An 18806-nucleotide genomic window follows, 5' to 3' on the forward strand; every position below is an offset into this window, starting at 1 on the left:
TTCTTCTTCTTCTTCTTCTTCCAGTGCCAGATCTGCGACAGACATCGGCGATCATGGTTCTCCATTCATTCCTTTTCTCGGATGTTCTTAAAAAAGCTACGTTTCCCTGATCTTTCCCTGTCACCCACTTCTTCAGGTTCCCCAAGTATGTTGCTCTGGGCCTGCCCTTACTGGACTAGCCTTTTACGTCTATTTTGACACATGAAAAGTGTTCTGAGAGGCAAAAGGGATGAGAATGGTCAAAAGTTATAGATCCAATTTCTGGTGATTGGTGGATTCCCTAGTGTGGTCTTCTCCCCCTACTTCTCTTCTTTTTTTTATGTTACTCTCCTGTAACACCTCTAATCTTTGGCACGTATAGGACCTTATTGTGTATCAAGAGCCGTAGAACTCTTACTAATACTAAACAAAATGGCAATGTGTTCGTTGGTGGTGGGTGGTTGGCGGGTGCTCTAGTGTGGTCTGCTTTTTCTTTCCTATGACCTATCTTCCTTATCTCCCCTTGTTCTTTTTTATGTTTGTTACTCTGTTGTGTCACCTCTAATCTTCTGGCGCTCATGTGACCTTATACTGTTGCAAGCGCCGTAATACTCTTACTAAAACTACACAAAATGGCAATGTGTTCGCTGGTGTTGGGTGCTGTGTAACCCCGGCCTGGCCCGGTGTGAAGTGGTGACGTCATGAAGCTAGCTCCGCCCCCTCGTCCCTCCACAGATGCAACCTGTACGACACCTCGGGCTTACCCCCGATCTCAGATGACCCCCGACCCCGGCCCTGTCCGGCCGGTCAGGTGTCCACTGCGCCCCACAGGTGAGAGAGAGCGCCTTGCATGCTCACTCTGGCGCGGACATTGATTCACAGAAACAATATCATAATATATACACACTACGTTGTCACCCCCCGGGGCGGTGCCACTGACTGTAGTGGCTTTAGGCCATTCCCGAAGGGGGGACATTTCTCGTTCAAGCACAGTAGAATTGTAAATGGGCTGATTCATGTCAGGCTCATAACTGTGCCTCGTCTACAACAGGGAACTGCTGCTTTTTCTTTCCTGGTCTTTACTATTGTCATTTTCCTCTACTTCTTTTGTATGTTTGTCACTCTAGTGTGACCTGCTATTTCCGGGGTGCCTTGGTAGTCGAAGCAGACCTTGTGCTGTTGAAGCTAGAGAGGTGAGCAGAGTAAGTCTGATTCCCTGTAAAGACTTCTCTGTTGACACCCACCCCTTGGCGCTCATATGACCTTATGCAGTTGCGAGCGCCGTAGGACCTACTATAACCACTACGTTGTCTTCAGCTTTGCAGTTCACGGAGAGTGGATGGTTGGCGGGTGCTCTGGTGGGGTTTGCTCCTTCTTTCCTATCAAACATCTATCGTCTTTATCTCCCCTCCTTCTATTTTGTGTTTGTTAACCGGAACCTCTTGTAACACCGCTAATCTTCTGGCGCTCTTATGACCTTATGCAAATGCGAACGCCGTGAAATATCTAATAAAACTAAACTTCGGGGCTAAACTTGGAGGGGGCAAAAGTTGCTCTCTTGGCGCAATTCGACCAGACTCAACTCACGACCTTGAAAAACAAACGCGTTTGATGTTGAAGGTCACAGTCGAATTATGGGTCAAATTCTGCCAAAGTGGTAGTTTACGCTCCTCCGTGAAGGTAGATCTCACAGGCCTAGGCTGAATCAAATGAATGCCATTTGTCGTGTGCACGGGGCACAATACCTTGTATACCTTATGTCTTCACATTGTGCACTCAGTAAAACTAACAGATAGAATGGTGGAGATGAGCCGAGAGACGCGTATCTTTTTTTGTAGGCAGAGAGTCGCACGATGCTCTTTAGTTCCCCCCCCCCCATTTTTTTTTCACCTGCAATTCGAATTGTTGCTATTGTGGGTCCAATTTTCTATTACAACTGTTTGCTAGACTCCATCTAGATCATATAATGCTGTTTATTTAAAGACAAGTAAATTTTGATATTTTTTTGTTTGTTGTGTAAGAAATAAATGAGGTAGCGTTGTGATTTACATTTTCGGTTTAAACGCATGTGTTTTGTAGCCGTTGAAAGTGGGAATTTCTTTATGTTGAGTTTCACGATGCCCTTTGATGCGGACAAAATGTGGGGTGTCATAGTTACTTGTGCTGTTTAAGGACCTTCTTTTATGTTGGTCTTACGTTATGTGACGTTCTAACCCCCCGGAGCGGTGTTACTGACTGAAGTGTCTTTAGGCCATTCCCAAAGGGGGACGTTAACCGTGTTCTTATGCACAGTAGAATTGTAATTGTAAATGGGCTGATTCATCAATGTCATGCTCATAACTGTGCCTGAATCGAAACAGGGAACTGCTGCTTTTTCTTTCCAAATCCTTTCTATCGTCATTTTTTCCTCTACTTCTTTTGTATGTTTGTTACACTCTTGTGACCCATTATTTCCGGGTTGCCTTGATAGTCGAAGCAGACTTTGTGCTATTGAAGTTCTAGAGGGAGGGGAGCAAAAATGTCTGATTCCCTGTAAGGACTTCTCTGTTGACATCCTCCCCTTGGCGCTCATATGACCTTATGCAGTTGCGAGCGCCGTAATACCTCTACTAAAACAAAACAAGACTGCGTCTAGATCTACATTTTAGAATGCTGTTAGTAAAACACGACGTACGGATAGGGTTAAGTGATGGCACAGAGTTCCCCACGTCGTATGGATAAGATAGTAAAACGCGACCTACGGATAGGGTTAAGAGATAGCCTGTTGCCCTCAATGCGAGCGGTTTAGTGTTTCAGTCTTTTAATTAATTCTTTTAACGGAATTCCAGCAATGCACCCGATAATATCTTGGTTGACTCCATTGCTCAACAGGGGTGTCGAATTTCCGGGTATCTCGGGATTCCTAAAATTGTCCGAATTGTTCCCGACTCTAGGTGGTCGATCGTTGAGAAGGTGTTGCAAAAACAATCTTGATGCTAGATGTATTGGGCAAAATGATTCGTAAGTTTTTTTAAACCAGCGGGCGCGTTTCTACAGTATTTATTTGTGTTTGTTTATCTGTTTCTTAATATATGTGTGTCTTTTTATTTATTTATTTATTTGTTTATTTATTTATTTATTCATTTATTTATTTATTCATTAGTTGTAGCCAGTTGGTACATCTAGCTTGATAGGGTGAGGGAAGTATGAGCCCAGTACAGATGAGGAAACCGACAAGTAGGTGTAGTAAGACACAATACGGCATGTCCAGCGACGTAAGTCTTGGTGTGTGCCGTGGTAGAAAACAGTTTTAGTCTCAGTAGAGGTTTTACAGCGCTTGCAACTGCATGAGGTCATACGAGCGCCAGAAGATTCGAGGTGTTACAAGAGAGTAACAAACATTTTTTGAAAGAAGAAAGGGAGATAAAGACCATAGATGTTTGATAGGAATGAAGAGGCAAACCACACCAGAGCACCCGCCAACCACCCACTGAGAAAGCAGGGTGTGTGTCCGCGAAAGGGAGGGGGGGTGGGGGGATAGGAGGATACAACACTTTCGGATGTCCTGGTGGTGTCAAGGGGTTCATCAGCCCCTGCCGTGTCAAGTGGCTGACATCGCTTTCTCCAGTCCGTACACGTCTCTTTTCCCAGCGTAACCTGGCTGAACTTTGCTTTTTGGTAGCCGGCTCACTCACTGGTCGTGGTAGTCGATAGCGTGACGATTTGATGAACCGCCCCAAGGAGCCGTTATTGTGGCCCTAAGCAAACAGCTGGGCTGCTCGTTAGCCCACTAAAGGAATACCCCCTTAGCAGCTGACTGTGATAGCCAAATCCGTTGTCAGGACTTCGTAGCGGGTTTTTTTCCTCCCCCAAGTGTGACTAGTTTTTCAACTCCTCTACACCTCTTGCGGTTTTTGGAGACATTTTTTTTCGAAGAAGGTTAGAACTTCTACTCCACCCCTCCTTCGCGCACTGTATTCGTGGATCGATGTGCCGCTAAAGCAACGGTTTATGAAATGAATAGGTGGTTGTTGATTTTTTTGTGAGTTTTTTTTTTTTTTGGGGGGGTTCTTCACATGCGTTCATGGTGAACTGGATGATTTCAGGATATGTAAGGACTTCTCTGTTGACATCCACCCCTTGACGCTCATATGAGCTGATGCAGTTGTGAGCGCCGTAAAACCTCTACTAAAACAAACAAAGATTCCAGGATAGATATGACTTTTTGGTTACTTTAAGATTTTGAGCAGGCAGATTTTATTGTCTCGTGATGGAAGGGCACATGCACTGATGGACACTTTTTTTTTTTTGCGATCGCTGTGAAGGTCAATGGCACGCCTACAAACTCTTTGTTGAATGTTTGTGAAGGATTTCCCCAGTTATTTCTGCTTTTTTTTTAAAAATTTTGAGTGGAAGGGTTTTTTAAAAGTTTTTTCTTTCTTTTTTATGGAATGATTTTGTATGTTTTAGTGATAACAGACGCATGTTTCTCATTCTTTTGCCACTTGTGAATTTCTGTCTTCAAGGATCAGCGGATTTTCCTTCGAAAAACTAAAACGCCTATTCCTGTTTTGGGGTTTTTTCCACCATCAAAATCTATAATATTATCTATGCTTTTCCTGGCAAACAGAAGGATGGGTTGCTACTGACATGCATTTTGTGTAGTTTTTTATGATGTTGTTGCTTATATACTGATGTGTGTAATTTTTCATTCATGTGTTTGTGTGCTTTGACTGGATTTGGAATAACAGAATGTGAATCTAATATAACCGTGCCTAGATCGCTTTGTGAACGCTTCAGCCATACTTTATCCAGGTCTTGATTTGGTTGTTTTTTTAAATTTGTGTCAACATCAGTGGGGTGTTTTTATTTCTTTTTCACCATAAACATTGAACTTTGAACTGTGGGATCTGTAATGGAATGTACCGAGCACGTGTAGCAGCTAGAGATGATTCAGTGAGGATTGCTGTATGTGACTACTCACACTCTTTCAGTGGACAAAGGAAATCATCTTCAGAAAAGAAGGGGGGAAAGGTTCAGAACGAACCAAAATGAAAAACGTCCTTATACTCACCTGGGAATGAATTAACTTTGGATTATACATATAATATATATTCTGTATGTGAAACGTTACAACCTCTCTGATGTTATCAATATTTTTGGACTGAGAAATGTAGTGGTTGTTTGTTTTATAGCGAATATTTCATAATTAATTAAAGCGTTGTTGCTTTGGGAGACCCATTCCAACTACCTTCACTTCAGTCCTTCTTAATTCCTCTTACACAATGTATGCAGTTGCGAGCGCCGTAAAACCTCTACTAAATATATAAATAAACCTCTACTAAAACTAAGACTAGAACTAACACAATGTAATGGAGGTACTTAGGCGCAAATGCTCCCCCAAAAAGCTCAGACAAAGTTTTCGTGGCTTCAGCAAATCGAAGAGCTCCAAAGAGAAGAAGGCGGAGAAGATCTCGAAGCCCAAGCGTCTGGCCCGCTATGTGGCAGTGGCGGAGTACACCGTGCAAGCCTCCGGGGAGATCGCGCTACAGCCCGGCATGACGGTCGAGGTTCTGGAGAAGTCCGACAGTGGTGAGTGGTTTTGGTTGTTTGTTTTTTTTTGTTGTTTTTTTTTGGTCGTTTTATTACTATGATGATTATGATTATGATTATTATTATTATTATTATGTTGTTGTTGTTGTTGTTGTTGTTGTTGTTGTTGTTGTTGTTGACGGTGCAGGTGCTGGAGAAGTCCGACAGTGCTGAGGGTTTTTTTGGACGTTTTTGTTTTTTTGTTTTTGTTCGTTTTTATTATTATTATTATTATTATTATTATTATTATTATTATTATTATTATTATTATTATTATGTTGTTGTTGTTGTTGTTGTTGTTGTTGCTCCCAAATGCGAGCGGTTCAGAGTTTCAGTCTTTTAATTAAGTCTTTAACAGTGGTGAGTTTGGGCGGGGGTTTTTTGTTCATTTTATTATTATTATAATTATGTTGTTGTTGTTGTTGTTGTTGCCCCCCCCCCTCCCCCAGTACGAGCGGTTGAGAGTTTCAGTCTTTTAATGTGGGTGGTTGGCGGGTGCTCCTGTGTGGTTTGCTTCTTCTTTCCTATCAAACATCTATTATCCTTATCTTTCCTCCTTCTTTTTGTGTGTTTTGTTACTCTCTTAACACCTCTAATCTTCGGCACTTATATGATCTTATTGTCTTCTTCTTATGCAGTTGTGAGCGCCGTAAAACCTCTACTAAAACTTTTTTTTTAAAGTATTGTGTGTGTTGTGCTCTTAGTCGGAAGATAATCACTTGTTCTTGGCGGGATAGCTCATGCTGTTGTTGTTGTTTGTTGTTTTCAATTCCCTTTAGCTGCGAGCATTTCACTCTTGGCAGCGCTATGCCCTCCTAAGTAACCACATGTCCTTGTCATCTGGTCAATGCCAGAGGTGGACAGCTCCTAGTACTACATGTATCACTTTCTCTTTGACACCATCTACATTCCCCTACTTGGATAAATTGTACATCACAGCTTGCACTAAAAAAGATAAATTCCATCTTTTTAGACAACAAACATCCCTTGTTCCCTCAAATTAAAACATCAGTCAGAAATAAAATTAAAAGACGTAGGCTTCTGATCTGTAACAAAGAAAGATATAGAAGGTCATTTTTACCATCATCTATCAAAATGCTTCCATCTTAACCATCTTGCACTTAAGACCTTAGTAGAGCATTCATCAAAATTACATTGAGTGTGCATCTAGCTTACGGTTATTATTGTTTATATTACTACTCATTATATGAATGTGATTGTAAGCCTACGTGTATGTGTGTGTGTGTGTGTGTGTGTGTGTGTGTGTACACATGGTGAAACACCAAACCAATGTGCCAGGATCTGGACAATAAAGATGTATCTTGTTTTATCTATTCTTATCTTATCTTATCTTCTCGACGCCAGGTTGGTGGTTTGTCAACTCGGAGGACGAGCAGGGCTGGGCACCCAGCACATACCTGGAGCCAGAGTCGGACACTGAGGACAAGTCTGAGGAAGTGATGAGGGCGAAGCCTGGCTCGGGTGAGTGTGGGGGGGGGGGGTTTCTGAGTCGTGTTTTGTGCAGGATGTGCTGGGGACATGAGAGAGATGAAGCTCACTTGGAACGAGCTAGGAAGCATGGCCTAGGACAGAGATAAATGGAAGGATGGAAGGAGCTTGTATGTGGCCTATACCCTACCAGGGGTGAAAGGCATTGATGATGATGATGATGTGCTGGGGAAATAGTTGTAAGGGGCTCTCGTGCCTAGAGGTTAAGGTGTTTGCCTCTAATGCAACGGTCCTGGGTTTGAACCCGGGTAACGACGGAAAAATTTTCTTCTCCAAAATTGTCTCCTTTCACCTCCTTTCCTGTTCTCTAGCAATGTTCTATTGCCTGCTTCCGTCTTCTCTTTCTGCCCCCACCCCTTCACCTCCTTTGCCCCCTCCTCTGGGCTCCTGACTCTTTCTGCAACCTTTCTACTGCTACTCCTTGGCTCCTTTTTACTGCTGTCTTTGAGCCACACCCCTGATCTTCTGGTAGGAAAGATCTACACCTAACCTTTTCGGACAAGGGCGAAAAATCTCGGAGGTCTCCTGTGCAAATTGCGCATGTTAAAGATCCCCTGGTGGTCTATAATCGATAAGAGTAGGCTTCAGCCGCCACCAAAGCAAAATTCAAAATTTCCTACCAACTGAAAAAGTTTAATGTGTCCCGAGCGCTCATATGACCGTATGCAGTTGCAAGCGCCGTAAAACACTTACCTAAAAAAAAAATGTTTTAATATTCATAATGCACATTGAGCCTGCCGTAGAGGAAGTATATGCTCTATATATAGATATGCTATTATGGTAATGTTAAAGGACAATTCGGTTAACGGAATTGATACAGATGGAGATAAAATGTAATAGAGATATAAAACACTTTCTAAGACTTCAATTTCAGTGAATCTGTTATAATACTCTAGCAGGTCTGACAGTGGTGTTCATTTATTTGTATGCAGAAAAGAAGTATCTGTGCATAGAGGACTAAGACTTCAATTTCAGTGAATCTGTTATAATACTCTAACAGGTCTGACTGTGTTGTTCGTTTATTTGTATGCAGAAAAGAAGTATCTGTGCATAGAGGACTAAGACTTCAATTTCAGTGAATCTGTTATAATACTCTAGCAGGTCTGACAGTGTTGTTCGTTTATTTGTATGCAGAAAAGAAGTATCTGTGCATAGAGGACTAAGACTTCAATTTCAGTGAATCTGTTATAATACTCTAGCAGGTCTGACAGTGTTGTTCGTTTATTTGTATGCAGAAAAGAAGTATCTGTGCATAGAGGACTAAGACTTCAATTTCAGTGAATCTGTTGTAATATTCTAGCAGGTCTGACAGTGTTGTTCGTTTATTTGTATGCAGAAGAGAAGTATCTGTGCATAGAGGACTTCACAGCGGCGGGTGCAGACGAAATCAGCCTGGAGAAAGGAGCCGTGGTGGAGGTGGTAGAGAAGTCGATGGATGGCTGGTGGCTTGTCAGGTAGGGGCTACGTGTCAGTGTGTGTGTTTGTGGGTGTGGATGTGTGTGTGTCTACTTAAAAGTGTTTGTCTGGGGTGTGTGTGTGTGTGTGCGTGCGTGTCAGTGTGTGTACCTGCGTGCATGTGTGTGTGTGTGTGTGAAAGAGAGAGAGAAAGAAAATAGAAGTTAAGACATTTGTGATTGAAAGAAGTTGAGGCCACCTGGTTTCAGAAATAAAATAAGCGAGAAAATGGCCGGCAAAGTCTGGTGATTTCCAAAGCTTGAGAGTCCGCGGAAACTGAACATGTACATTTGTTTTGCCTTTAATCAATGGTTCTCAGTAAAATTTCACACAGAAATATGTTTTTAAAATAGAGCTTAAAGGTGTTGAGTCAAAAAACAAAAATTTGCTAAAAATTGTCAAACGGACAGAAAAATGTCAGTTTCTTTGACCTCATTGTTTTGACAAGCGCCTGATTTCACCACGATGCCTCACAAATCTGTCCACCAGTTATCAGGGCAGAGTAGCGTACGCTCCGGGAACCTACCTGAAGAAAGCCACCAACGCGCAGAGCAAGAATCTGGCAGATCAGGCTCGGCTGAGCGGGGTTCAGATCATCAGCAGTCTACAGGATGTGAGCAATCTTCTGAACAAAGAGGAAACCAAAGTGAGCAGTTTCTTCTTTACGTTTTCTTCTTCTTGTTCTTTTCTTGTTCTTACTCTAGCTGTTGTTGTTTTTCTTATTATTATTGTTATTATTATTATTATTATTATTATTATTATCATTATCATTATTATTATTATTATTATTATTCTCTTTCTTCTTCTTCTTTTTCTTTCATCTCCTCCTCCTCCTCCTCCTCCTCCTCCTCCTCCTCCTCCTCCTCCTCCTGTAGGATATTTCAAGTAATAGAGGATAAGTGTGGATAGTCTCCATATTTTCTTGACTATTTTCACCACTGTAGGCAAGTCAATGAGCAGTTGCCCACAGTTTTAGACTCCAGGATAATTTATGTTTTTTCATAGGATCAGGCCCTGTCAGCAAGCATCTGTGGTGTATTGAATAGGTGCTTTTTCATCACACTCAGAAGACCACAGTTCGTTTTGTAGGGAGAATTTTTATTGAAAATTTTAGTCTTTCTGTTGGGACATCATTATATTCATCCACAGCGCAGTCAATTGTGACTGGCAGAGCCTGCCTCCCAAATGATGTATATTGTGTTGATATGGGGGTAAAAACACCTACATTATACATTAATTAAGACTCTGGCATCGCCGGTACATAAGAGACATGTGACAGAAAATTAAAATTGAGAACCTATACTCCTGACTGGACCAGCGCTTTTTAGAGAGGCACAGGAAAAGTCTCCTCCCCATGTGTCTCTCTGAAAAAGATTGGTTTGGCCAGGAGTAGGCCTATAGGTTCTCAATTCTGATTTTTTGGAGTGTCATCCGCTGCAACTACATACGGTGTATCTAAAACCATAGACCGCAGCCCATCCAAGCCCTTCACCTACAAAATTTTACTTGATGTGATTTTTCTTAATGGTGTTAGGACTTGTATATGTATTCAAATGACTACTGTAATAGGTGTAGTTACTATCAAAGAGTTTCATTTCAAAACATGTTACATGCTTGTTTAGTTGAACTGAGAAAAATGCCTGAAAACATACCCAACAAAAGTACTACCACAAACTTCTTTTGGCTGTAAGATGCACATAAGCAGTCCTTGGCCAATTGGTGTTTTGTGATTTTTCTTGTATATTCTTTCCTCTTTGAATTAAAACCCATACTAGTGGGTGGTTGACGGGTGCTCAAGTGTGGTTTGCTTCTTCTTTCCTATCAAACATCTATCGTCTTTATCTCTCCTTCTTTTTTGTGTTTGTTACTCTCTTTAAATCATCTAATCTTCAACACGTATATGACCTTTTTGTGTTGCAAGTGCGGTAAAACACTTACTAAAACTAAAAAGAATAAAAACTCACTCACAGCCAAATTCCTGCATTATGAAAAGATTTCCGCGCCCCACCGATTTCACCATATGTGCGTACTAGACTATTAAAAATTTATTGTCACTTTCCACAGGCATCAAACTCACAGTCCCCCTCAAACAACCAAGCATCATCTGATGTTGTCAAAAAGCCTGTGGCCTCAGCCGTCGTCAAACAGAGGTCCCTAGAGAGGGGTGGCAGCCTCAACCCGCCCCCGAGACAGAACTCAATCACCGTAAGTTTTATCAATCCTATTTTTATACCTATTGCATAACTCAGGGTGTCCAGCAATATTTCCTGAAAAAATTAACTACCTGGAAAAAAAATCTACTACCCAGCAAATCAAGCCCCACACCAGCTCGAAAAAGGGAATTAATTTGCACATTCAATAACATATATTATTATTACATAATATATGGAACAAATACAACACCCAACAAAGTCCAGTCGACAAAATGGAGGATAGACAGACGATCACCAGCTTGCTCGCCGCTAGATTTAGTTTTAGTAAGGTTTTTACAGCACTCACAACTGCACATGACCTTATGCTGTTGCGAGCGCAGTAAAACTCTACTAAAACTAACTAAAAAAGAGTATTTCTGTATTAATTTATCTCAATAATTTTACATATGATGTGCTCCGATTTTACTACGTTTGAGAAAAATTAGATGAAAATCCATTATGTTTTGGGGATGGGGGTTTAAATCACATGGTATACGAATGGCTCTGCCATGCTTGGAATAGCTGTGAATAATGCAAAAATCATGAATGTTGAATAGAAAGTCGAATGAGCACAACTCTGCTGTGCACTGCTGAGACCAAATTCTGTGCTGTTTTCAACTCTACACTTCATTTCATAATTCTTACCCCTATCCGTACATTGTATTTTACTATCATATACCTATGACGTGGGGAACTCTGTGCCACCACTTTCCAAAGAGGAAATTCATTCGTTAATCCGATCCGTATGCTCTGCATAGCAGTCTGTCAATATGAATTTTTTAAGAAATACTGAAAGGTTCAAAGAGATCTTCATTCTAGATATATTTTAAAATGTGAAGAATACAACCCTGGGGGTACAAAATTACCCCGGGGCGTACGGACAGGGTTAAAGTGTTATCTACAGTTGTTATTTCTTGTCTCTTTACACAGAAAATCGCCAGCCCCACCTCACAGAGCAAGTCAAATATTTACGTCACTATTGAGGCCTTTGAGGACACAGTTGGAGACGGCTTGAGCTTTAAACAGGGCGAAAAAGTTTATGTAAGTGTTGGATTTTGGTTGTGAAACTCTTTCTTGACAATAGTTATTCTGTACAGTTGGACATGATAAATTGTGTTATAACAATATTCAATTTTTTTTCCACAAGTATTTGAAATAGTTGATTACAATGGTCTATGAACTTACCAAAGCTGTTGGTGTTTGTGAGAGTGGTAAAATATATGGTCGCTTTTATGGACAAGCGGGCTCACCCAGATTTCGGGGGTTTCCAGAAATCTTGACCTGCACCAAAAATGGGCATTGCCCTACCTATAGGAGAAGTTTGGTTTCATTGGTGTGTATATTTGTTTGATTATAGAAAAAACTCTCCTCGTCTTTTAAAGAAACTGAGCAAGGGGAAAAAACTTCACCTTCGATTTTCTCAAAACAGCATTTTTCGGGATAGGCCCCCCCCCCCACCTATGCTTAAAACCGACCATATCATCAGCATCATTTCACTAGGGCCTAAGTCACTTTTTGAAGTTTTGAAAAGATTAAAGGAAATGAGAGCACACAAATCAGAAGCATGATTTGTGCTCTCATTATTTTTTCAATTTCAAACTACGAAAGAATTGACGAAACTGAACAATTCCATATTGTAAGATGTCCCCTGATGTCTTTATTCAAATAGCAGCTTTGTCTGGAAACCTCCAGAAATTGATTTTGCCTATAGTGGAATGATGCACACATCGAAGAATGGCCAGTTGCTGCTCTGATCTGATTGGTTTTTCTTTCCTTTCTGTGAAATATTTGTGTTGTTTACTCTGTTGTCCTGGTTGTCGTGTTGTGCTGAGTCAGCTGTTGTCGTGTTGTGCTGAGTCAGCTGTTGTCGTGTTGTGCTGAGTCAGCTGTTGTCGTGTTATGCTGAGTCAGCTGTTGTCGTGTTATGCTGAGTCAGCTGTTGTCGTGTTGTGCTGAGTCAGCTGTTGTCGTGTTGTGCTGAGTCAGCTGTTGTCGTGTTGTGCTGAGTCAGCTGTTGTCGTGTTATGCTGAGTCAGCTGTTGTCGTGTTGTGCTGAGTCAGCTGTTGTCGTGTTGTGCTGAGTCAGCTGTTGTCGTGTTGTGCTGAGTCAGCTGTTGTCGTGTTGTGCTGAGTCAGCTGTTGTCGTGGTATGCTGAGTCAGCTGTTGTCGTGTTGTGCTGAGTCAGCTGTTGTCGTGTTGTGCTGAGTCAGCTGTTGTCGTGTTGTGCTGAGTCAGCTGTTGTCGTGTTGTGCTGAGTCAGCTGTTGTCGTGTTGTGCTGAGTCAGCTGTTGTCGTGTTGTGCTAAGTCAGCTGTTGTCGTGTTGTGCTAAGTCAGCTGTTGTCGTGTTGTGCTAAGTCAGCTGTTGTCGTGTTGTGCTAAGTCAGCTGTTGTCGTGTTGTGCTGAGTCAGCTGTTGTCGTGTTGTGCTGAGTCAGCTGTTGTCGTGTTGTGCTGAGTCAGCTGTTGTCGTGTTATGCAAAGTCAGCTGTTGTCGTGTTGTGCTGAGTCAGCTGTTGTCGTGTTATGCTAAGTCAGCTGTGCTGAGTCAGCTGTTGTCATGTTATGCTGAGTCAGCTGTTGTCATGTTATGCTGAGTCAGCTGTTGTCGTGTTATGCTGAGTCAGTGAACTCTTTATCTCCGTGGCGGGGTCAACCCACTACGCTGCCACCCATTTTGGGTACGAAACCTAAAAATGACAAAATCGTCTCTAAATTGGTCTTAAAATGAAAACAAGTTAACCTATTCTGGTAGTTCTTCTACTGTGTTGACACACACCTCTTGGCGCTCATATGACCGTATGCAGTCGCGAGCGCCGGAAAACCTCTACTAAAACTAGAACTAAAACTCGTATTTTCCTCTTCCTTTGTCTCTCCCCTCCCCCCACCAATATTGGGTGGTCATTTTATTCTTGTCCTCTTCCAGGTGAAGGAGAAGACGACGTCGGGCTGGTGGTTTGTTGCCCTCGGCCAGGAGGAGGGCTGGGTTCCTTCCTCCTATCTGGAGTCGTGCACGGACGATCTGGTGAGCTGTTGTGTTGTGCCTGTCTGTCCCCGCGGTTTTATGCACACAAAAATTCTTAAATTCTGCAAACAGAGCCCCAAAATGTGAAATTATGTGATTCTGTTAATTTTATCAAAGAATGATACAGGAAAATAATCAGAAATTATGCTAAAAATGATCAAATTTTGCTAATTTTATGCGGGGTGCATAAAACCCTGGGGACGGACCTGTAGGCTACTGCCGTACACTGACAAAATGACTTTTTTTTATCTTGGCGCCCAAATTTTTTATTTGCCTAATCAAAAGCTACCCTATGTGTGTGAAAAAAAGTTTAATGCAGTTTTTAGGACACCTGAATAGACATAAGGGTCTGGAACATGTAGCTCTCGCTGGCAAAAATTGAAAGCAAACGAGGCAGGGGTAGGCCCAGAGCAACCTACTCCGAGAACCTAAACAGATGGGTAACAGGGAAAGATCAGGGTGACGTAGCTTTTTTAAGAGCATCCGAGCAAAGAAAGGAATGGAGAACCATGATCTCCGATGTCTGTCGCAGATCTGGCACTGCAAGATATTGATGAAGATATTAATCGCAAAAGATGATCTTAATTAGAATATAAGAAATTCTATTTCTGTTACCATCAAAGTAATTCTTCATAAGGAAATAACATTTCGTAGCAGGACAATTTGCACCTTTCCATAGATTTTATGGCTGTATATTAATCACAAAATATTATCTTAATTAGAATATAAGTAATTTTATTTGTGATCATCAAAGTAATACTTCGTAAGGAAATTACATTTGATAGTGGGACAGTTTGCACCTTTCTATAGGATATTAATATTTTGGCTGAATGTTAATCATGAATAATTATCTTTACTAGATTCTAACAAGCTCTATTTTTCCCCAGAGATCAAGCTCCGTCTATGAGCTGGCCTCCTCTGACGAGCACGGCGACCCAGCAGAGCAGAGTGACGACAGCGACGACAGTGACAAGGACTACGACGCTGACGAAGACTGGTACGTCACACCTGACAGTGATCTAGGAAGAGAGTCGCAGGCGGGACCGATTGTCATCCCAACAACGTCGCCAGACTTGAGAGGCAAACGACCTTTACCCCCTATCCCTCCAGAAGAAGACCAAGAGGAAGAAAATAAGCCGGCAGCTCAGCCCAAAAGATTTGCGGCGAGGCCTTTGCCGCCCCCACCAGCTCCCCCGGTGGAGAGTGAGTCTAAGGCAGATACCCCGGCCCTCCCTCCAAGCGTACCAACGGTCAAACCAAGCCTGCCAGCGGTCAAACCGAATGTGCCAAAGGCGCCATACAACACGGTGGCGAAGGCGACCTCAGGCAAGCCCAAGCCTCAGCTTCCAGACCCCGCCAGTCAAGCCAAACCCGGTGGGGGAGGTAGTGGTGGTGGGGACCTGGCGTCTGTGCTCAAGTCCAAGTTTGAGGCCCGAGCCCGCGCCGCCGCCAGTTCAGATGAAGAGCTGGAGGAAAACAAGAAAAGTTCCCCTTCTGTGCCCACGACGAAGCCCACACCTTCTGCTGGAAAAGTGTTCCCTCCTGCCTTGCCCAGCAAACCTTCAGATCTCCGGAAGAGTCCAAGAGAAAGCAGTCCACAGTCCTCAAGACCAAACATTGGTAGTAATAAAGGGTTTTCCAAACCGCCTCCGCCGGCGAAATCAAAGCCAACAAGTGCAGCAGCGAGCAACTCGTCCGCAACTGTTGACAAGCCCAGTGTGCCACTGGTTCCCCTGAAACCAGTCGGTAAACCAGAGCTCGGTAAACCAGAGCAAAGCGGTAACGGCACTTCCAATCAGGACAAAAATCAGGGTGTGTCAAAAGAGAAGCCAAATGTTAAAGCGATGACAGGATTATTCAACAAGCCGGCGAACCCAAAACCCTCCCCGGCAGGCAAGCCCCAGCCAGCTGTTAAGCCAAAACCAGGAGTTGCAGTAAAACCTTCAATAGCTAGTAAACCAAGTGGTCAGTCAAGTAAACCGAACGGTCAGTGGAATAAGCCAAGTGGTCAAGCGCAAGTGAACAATTTGGCCAATAGTCTCAGCAGCAAACTCAACTTTGGCCAAAGCCCCGCTTCTGATGTCAACCAAAACAACCCGAAGTTGAAACCAAAGCCAGAGGTTGCTGAGAAGCTGCCGTCGTCTGCTCCTCCCAGTGCTCCGAAACCCTCATCTCAAGGCCAGGTTTGCGTGGCTGTGTACGACTTTACCGCCGAGAACTCGGGAGAGATTAGTTTTTGTGAAGGCGATGAGTTGGAGATTTTGGATGAGCAGGACGACTGGAGTTTGGTGCGTTTCTACGACGACGAAGGCTGGGCTCCGACGGGTTACTTAAAGAAAGAGTAACTTATACATGGGCTGTAGTTTTTTCACTGTACCCTGCTGCCTGTATCTGTCATTCCTGTATCGCTTATATTATGAGTGGTGCAGCCTTTCTCTTCTTGGTTTTTTTTTTTCTTTTAATTAAATAAATCTTCTTCCATTTTTTATCTGCCAAGTACTACCATAAAATCAGAGCTCTCTCCTATTTTTTTGCCTGTCGCAGAACTGCAATAGGATATGCATAAAATCTTTTTTTTTTCTTCAATTCTATTTCCATGAGGTCATATGTGATGTTTCGTAAGTGATGTGAAAATATTAATTTCTGTTTGCAATATTTGCAGGACCAAGCAATAATAACATGAAGATAGAATTTTTATTTTGCTTATTAAATTTGATGACTTAGCAATACGTCTTTATTTGTTGTTGTAGTGTTATTACATAATCTTGCTGTACTGGAGTCATGGAGACTCCCGATTTATTTAGCCTGTTGAGTTCCTGCGAACTGTCGGCATCGCTGACCGTTTATGATGCCACAGCGCCGGAAGAAAGAGAGAGAGAAAAAGAGAGAGAGAGAGAGAGAAAGAGAGAGAGAGAAAGAGAAAGAAAGAGAGAGAAAGAGAGAGAGATTTATTTGCCCAGACTCTTTTATTTTTCCGGCAGATTTTGAGGGAAAATCCACTAGTCATGGAGTGGATGGCAGGTCTGATGCCATTTTGTTGATAATGGCTGGCTGCTGTTTCTCTTAAAGCTTTTGTTGTTTTTTACACTTGATATAGTTAGTAACAGGGTCTGCTTTGTCGTAGCTTGTGGATTATGAATGTCGTTCCCCCTACTCCTTCTTTCATTCAGTTTTGTCAATTCAAATAATAATTCTATAACAAGTTGAATGGGTTTTTTGGCAATTGCATGATGAAAGTTTTCAAAACAGCTGCGGTGCAGTTTTTGTAGACCTGAGCAATATAACAGGGTGATGTGGGACTTTCTTGTCATCTGTGGTTGTGAAAAAGCTATGTTCATACCAATATTTTCATGACGTGATGGAATCGGGCGCTCGTTAATTTTTGGGCATGTGGAGTTATTGGTATCATCTGAAAGCGTATTTATTTGTTTTGCTATCAATTAAAAATATGCGTATTTGTCTTGAATAGAAGGTAAGATATTTGCTATTGAAGGAGGTGAGGTGGCCTGGTTTCAGTGGTGAACTTACCCAGAAAATGACTGCCCAAGTTTGGTAACTCCAATAGCTAAAGAGTCCTTGAAAACAGAAAAATGACATATTTTGTGCCTTTAATCAAGGTTTTTCAGTAAAATTCCCATGTAAATATGTTTTTGTATGGGCACAAAAGGGTTTGAGCCAAAAAAACAAAAATTTGATAAAAATTGCCGTACTGTCAGAAAAATGCCTGTTTCTTCGAGTTTGTTATCTTGATGAGCGCCTGATTCCACCGCAATGCCTCCCACATATTGTTGATAAACCTTTCGAACTTTCCCAAAGTCCAGAATCTCTTGTTTTTCCATGCCTTTTTGTCTCAGAGCTCTGTATCGTGTTGACAAAAAAGAGTTGTTCAATGCTTGTTCTTTAGCAAGCAGTCAACACCTGTGTTATGAGAAACTTGTTCATTGTCCATTGTTTCAGGAAGCAACATCCCTGCACTCCGGACATGTCCATTGATGCTCCGTTGCTCTCTCCAAAATGTTGCCGAGGGTCCTTCCACTGATTGTGCCCGTGCACATCTGGTTGAACGTTCTTCTGTTCTTTCCTGCAAGGATGCCAGATTTTCCACTTCCTTTTTGTATTCCCAGAAGCATCATCCTCTCCTCGGCAGTACTGGCTCTGCCTTCCTATCTTCCTCCTCAATCGGCTGGCGAGAGAGACATTTCAGGATCTCGACCCTATCTTGTTGAACCGTATTGTCAACTAAGGTGGCCTCACCAGCCATTCTGTGTTTTGAGAAAATGTGTGCTTTAGAAAACGGCTCTCTTGTAAAAACTTTTTTAAATTTGAGTTACGCTACTGATTCATGTCCTTGCTTTGCCTGGAAATTTTGCAGATATTAGAAACAAAAATTGGTCGCTTTTAAGAACAAGCGGGCTAACCCCGATTTCGGGTGTTTCCAGAAATCTTGACCTACACCAAAAGTGGACATTGTCCTACCTATAGGAGAGGTTTGGTTTCATTGGTGTGTATATATTTGTTTGGTTATAGAGAAAACTCTCCTTGACTTTCAAAGAAACTGAACAAGGGGCAAAAAGTTTACCTTCGATTTTCTCAAAATAGCATTTTTTGGGATAGCCCCCTCGTGCTTAAAAGTGACCAATTACGTTCAAGTTTACAAGACGACTTACCTTTATTCTTTATACTTATTGGCTTATTTTCACTGTGTTGCTTCATGAATTCAAGAGTGTGATTCTCCCAGCAATATTGCCCGGAACAATGTTGTCGTTGATTTTCTTGTATAGCTTACAATAGGCTGTATGTTGTTTTAACTCTTTGAACCCCATCGGACTCTGAGAGTATCCAGTACTAGTGACAACTGTTTCGTTTCATTTAGTGCTAGTTTTTGCTTGTTTTTCGGAACTATTCGCGAACCAAGTTTTTTTTAGTAATGACTAAGCCTTTGTTTCCGCCATTTAGAAGTTAGAGGCAAACTTCTGGGGTTATAATGAGAAATAGTGCACCAGGTTTAGGTGACTGTAGAAAAAAAAACAGTAGAAAAAACTCAGGGCTTAAAGAGTTAAGATTTGGATCACAGCGT

General features: G+C 42.1%; 1 protein-coding gene across 2 annotated transcripts in view; it reads left to right on the forward strand.

Moving 5' to 3' along the window:
• Positions 1–16656, forward strand: part of LOC101859409 (SH3 and PX domain-containing protein 2A) — a 47920-nt gene extending 31264 nt beyond the window's left edge. For both annotated transcript variants that reach the window (XM_013082776.2, XM_005098786.3), the window contains 8 exons: positions 5393–5550; positions 6916–7032; positions 8396–8513; positions 9004–9160; positions 10579–10719; positions 11637–11747; positions 13631–13729; positions 14617–16656. In XM_013082776.2, the coding sequence (XP_012938230.1) occupies positions 5393–5550; positions 6916–7032; positions 8396–8513; positions 9004–9160; positions 10579–10719; positions 11637–11747; positions 13631–13729; positions 14617–16074 (2359 nt within the window). In that variant the 3' untranslated portion in view covers positions 16075–16656. The remainder of the gene's footprint in view (positions 1–5392; positions 5551–6915; positions 7033–8395; positions 8514–9003; positions 9161–10578; positions 10720–11636; positions 11748–13630; positions 13730–14616) is intronic.
• Positions 16657–18806: the final 2150 nt, after the last annotated feature.

This window comes from Aplysia californica, unplaced genomic scaffold, assembly GCF_000002075.1.
Source record: "Aplysia californica isolate F4 #8 unplaced genomic scaffold, AplCal3.0 scaffold00193, whole genome shotgun sequence".
In the NCBI taxonomy this organism is placed as follows: domain Eukaryota; kingdom Metazoa; phylum Mollusca; class Gastropoda; order Aplysiida; family Aplysiidae; genus Aplysia; species Aplysia californica.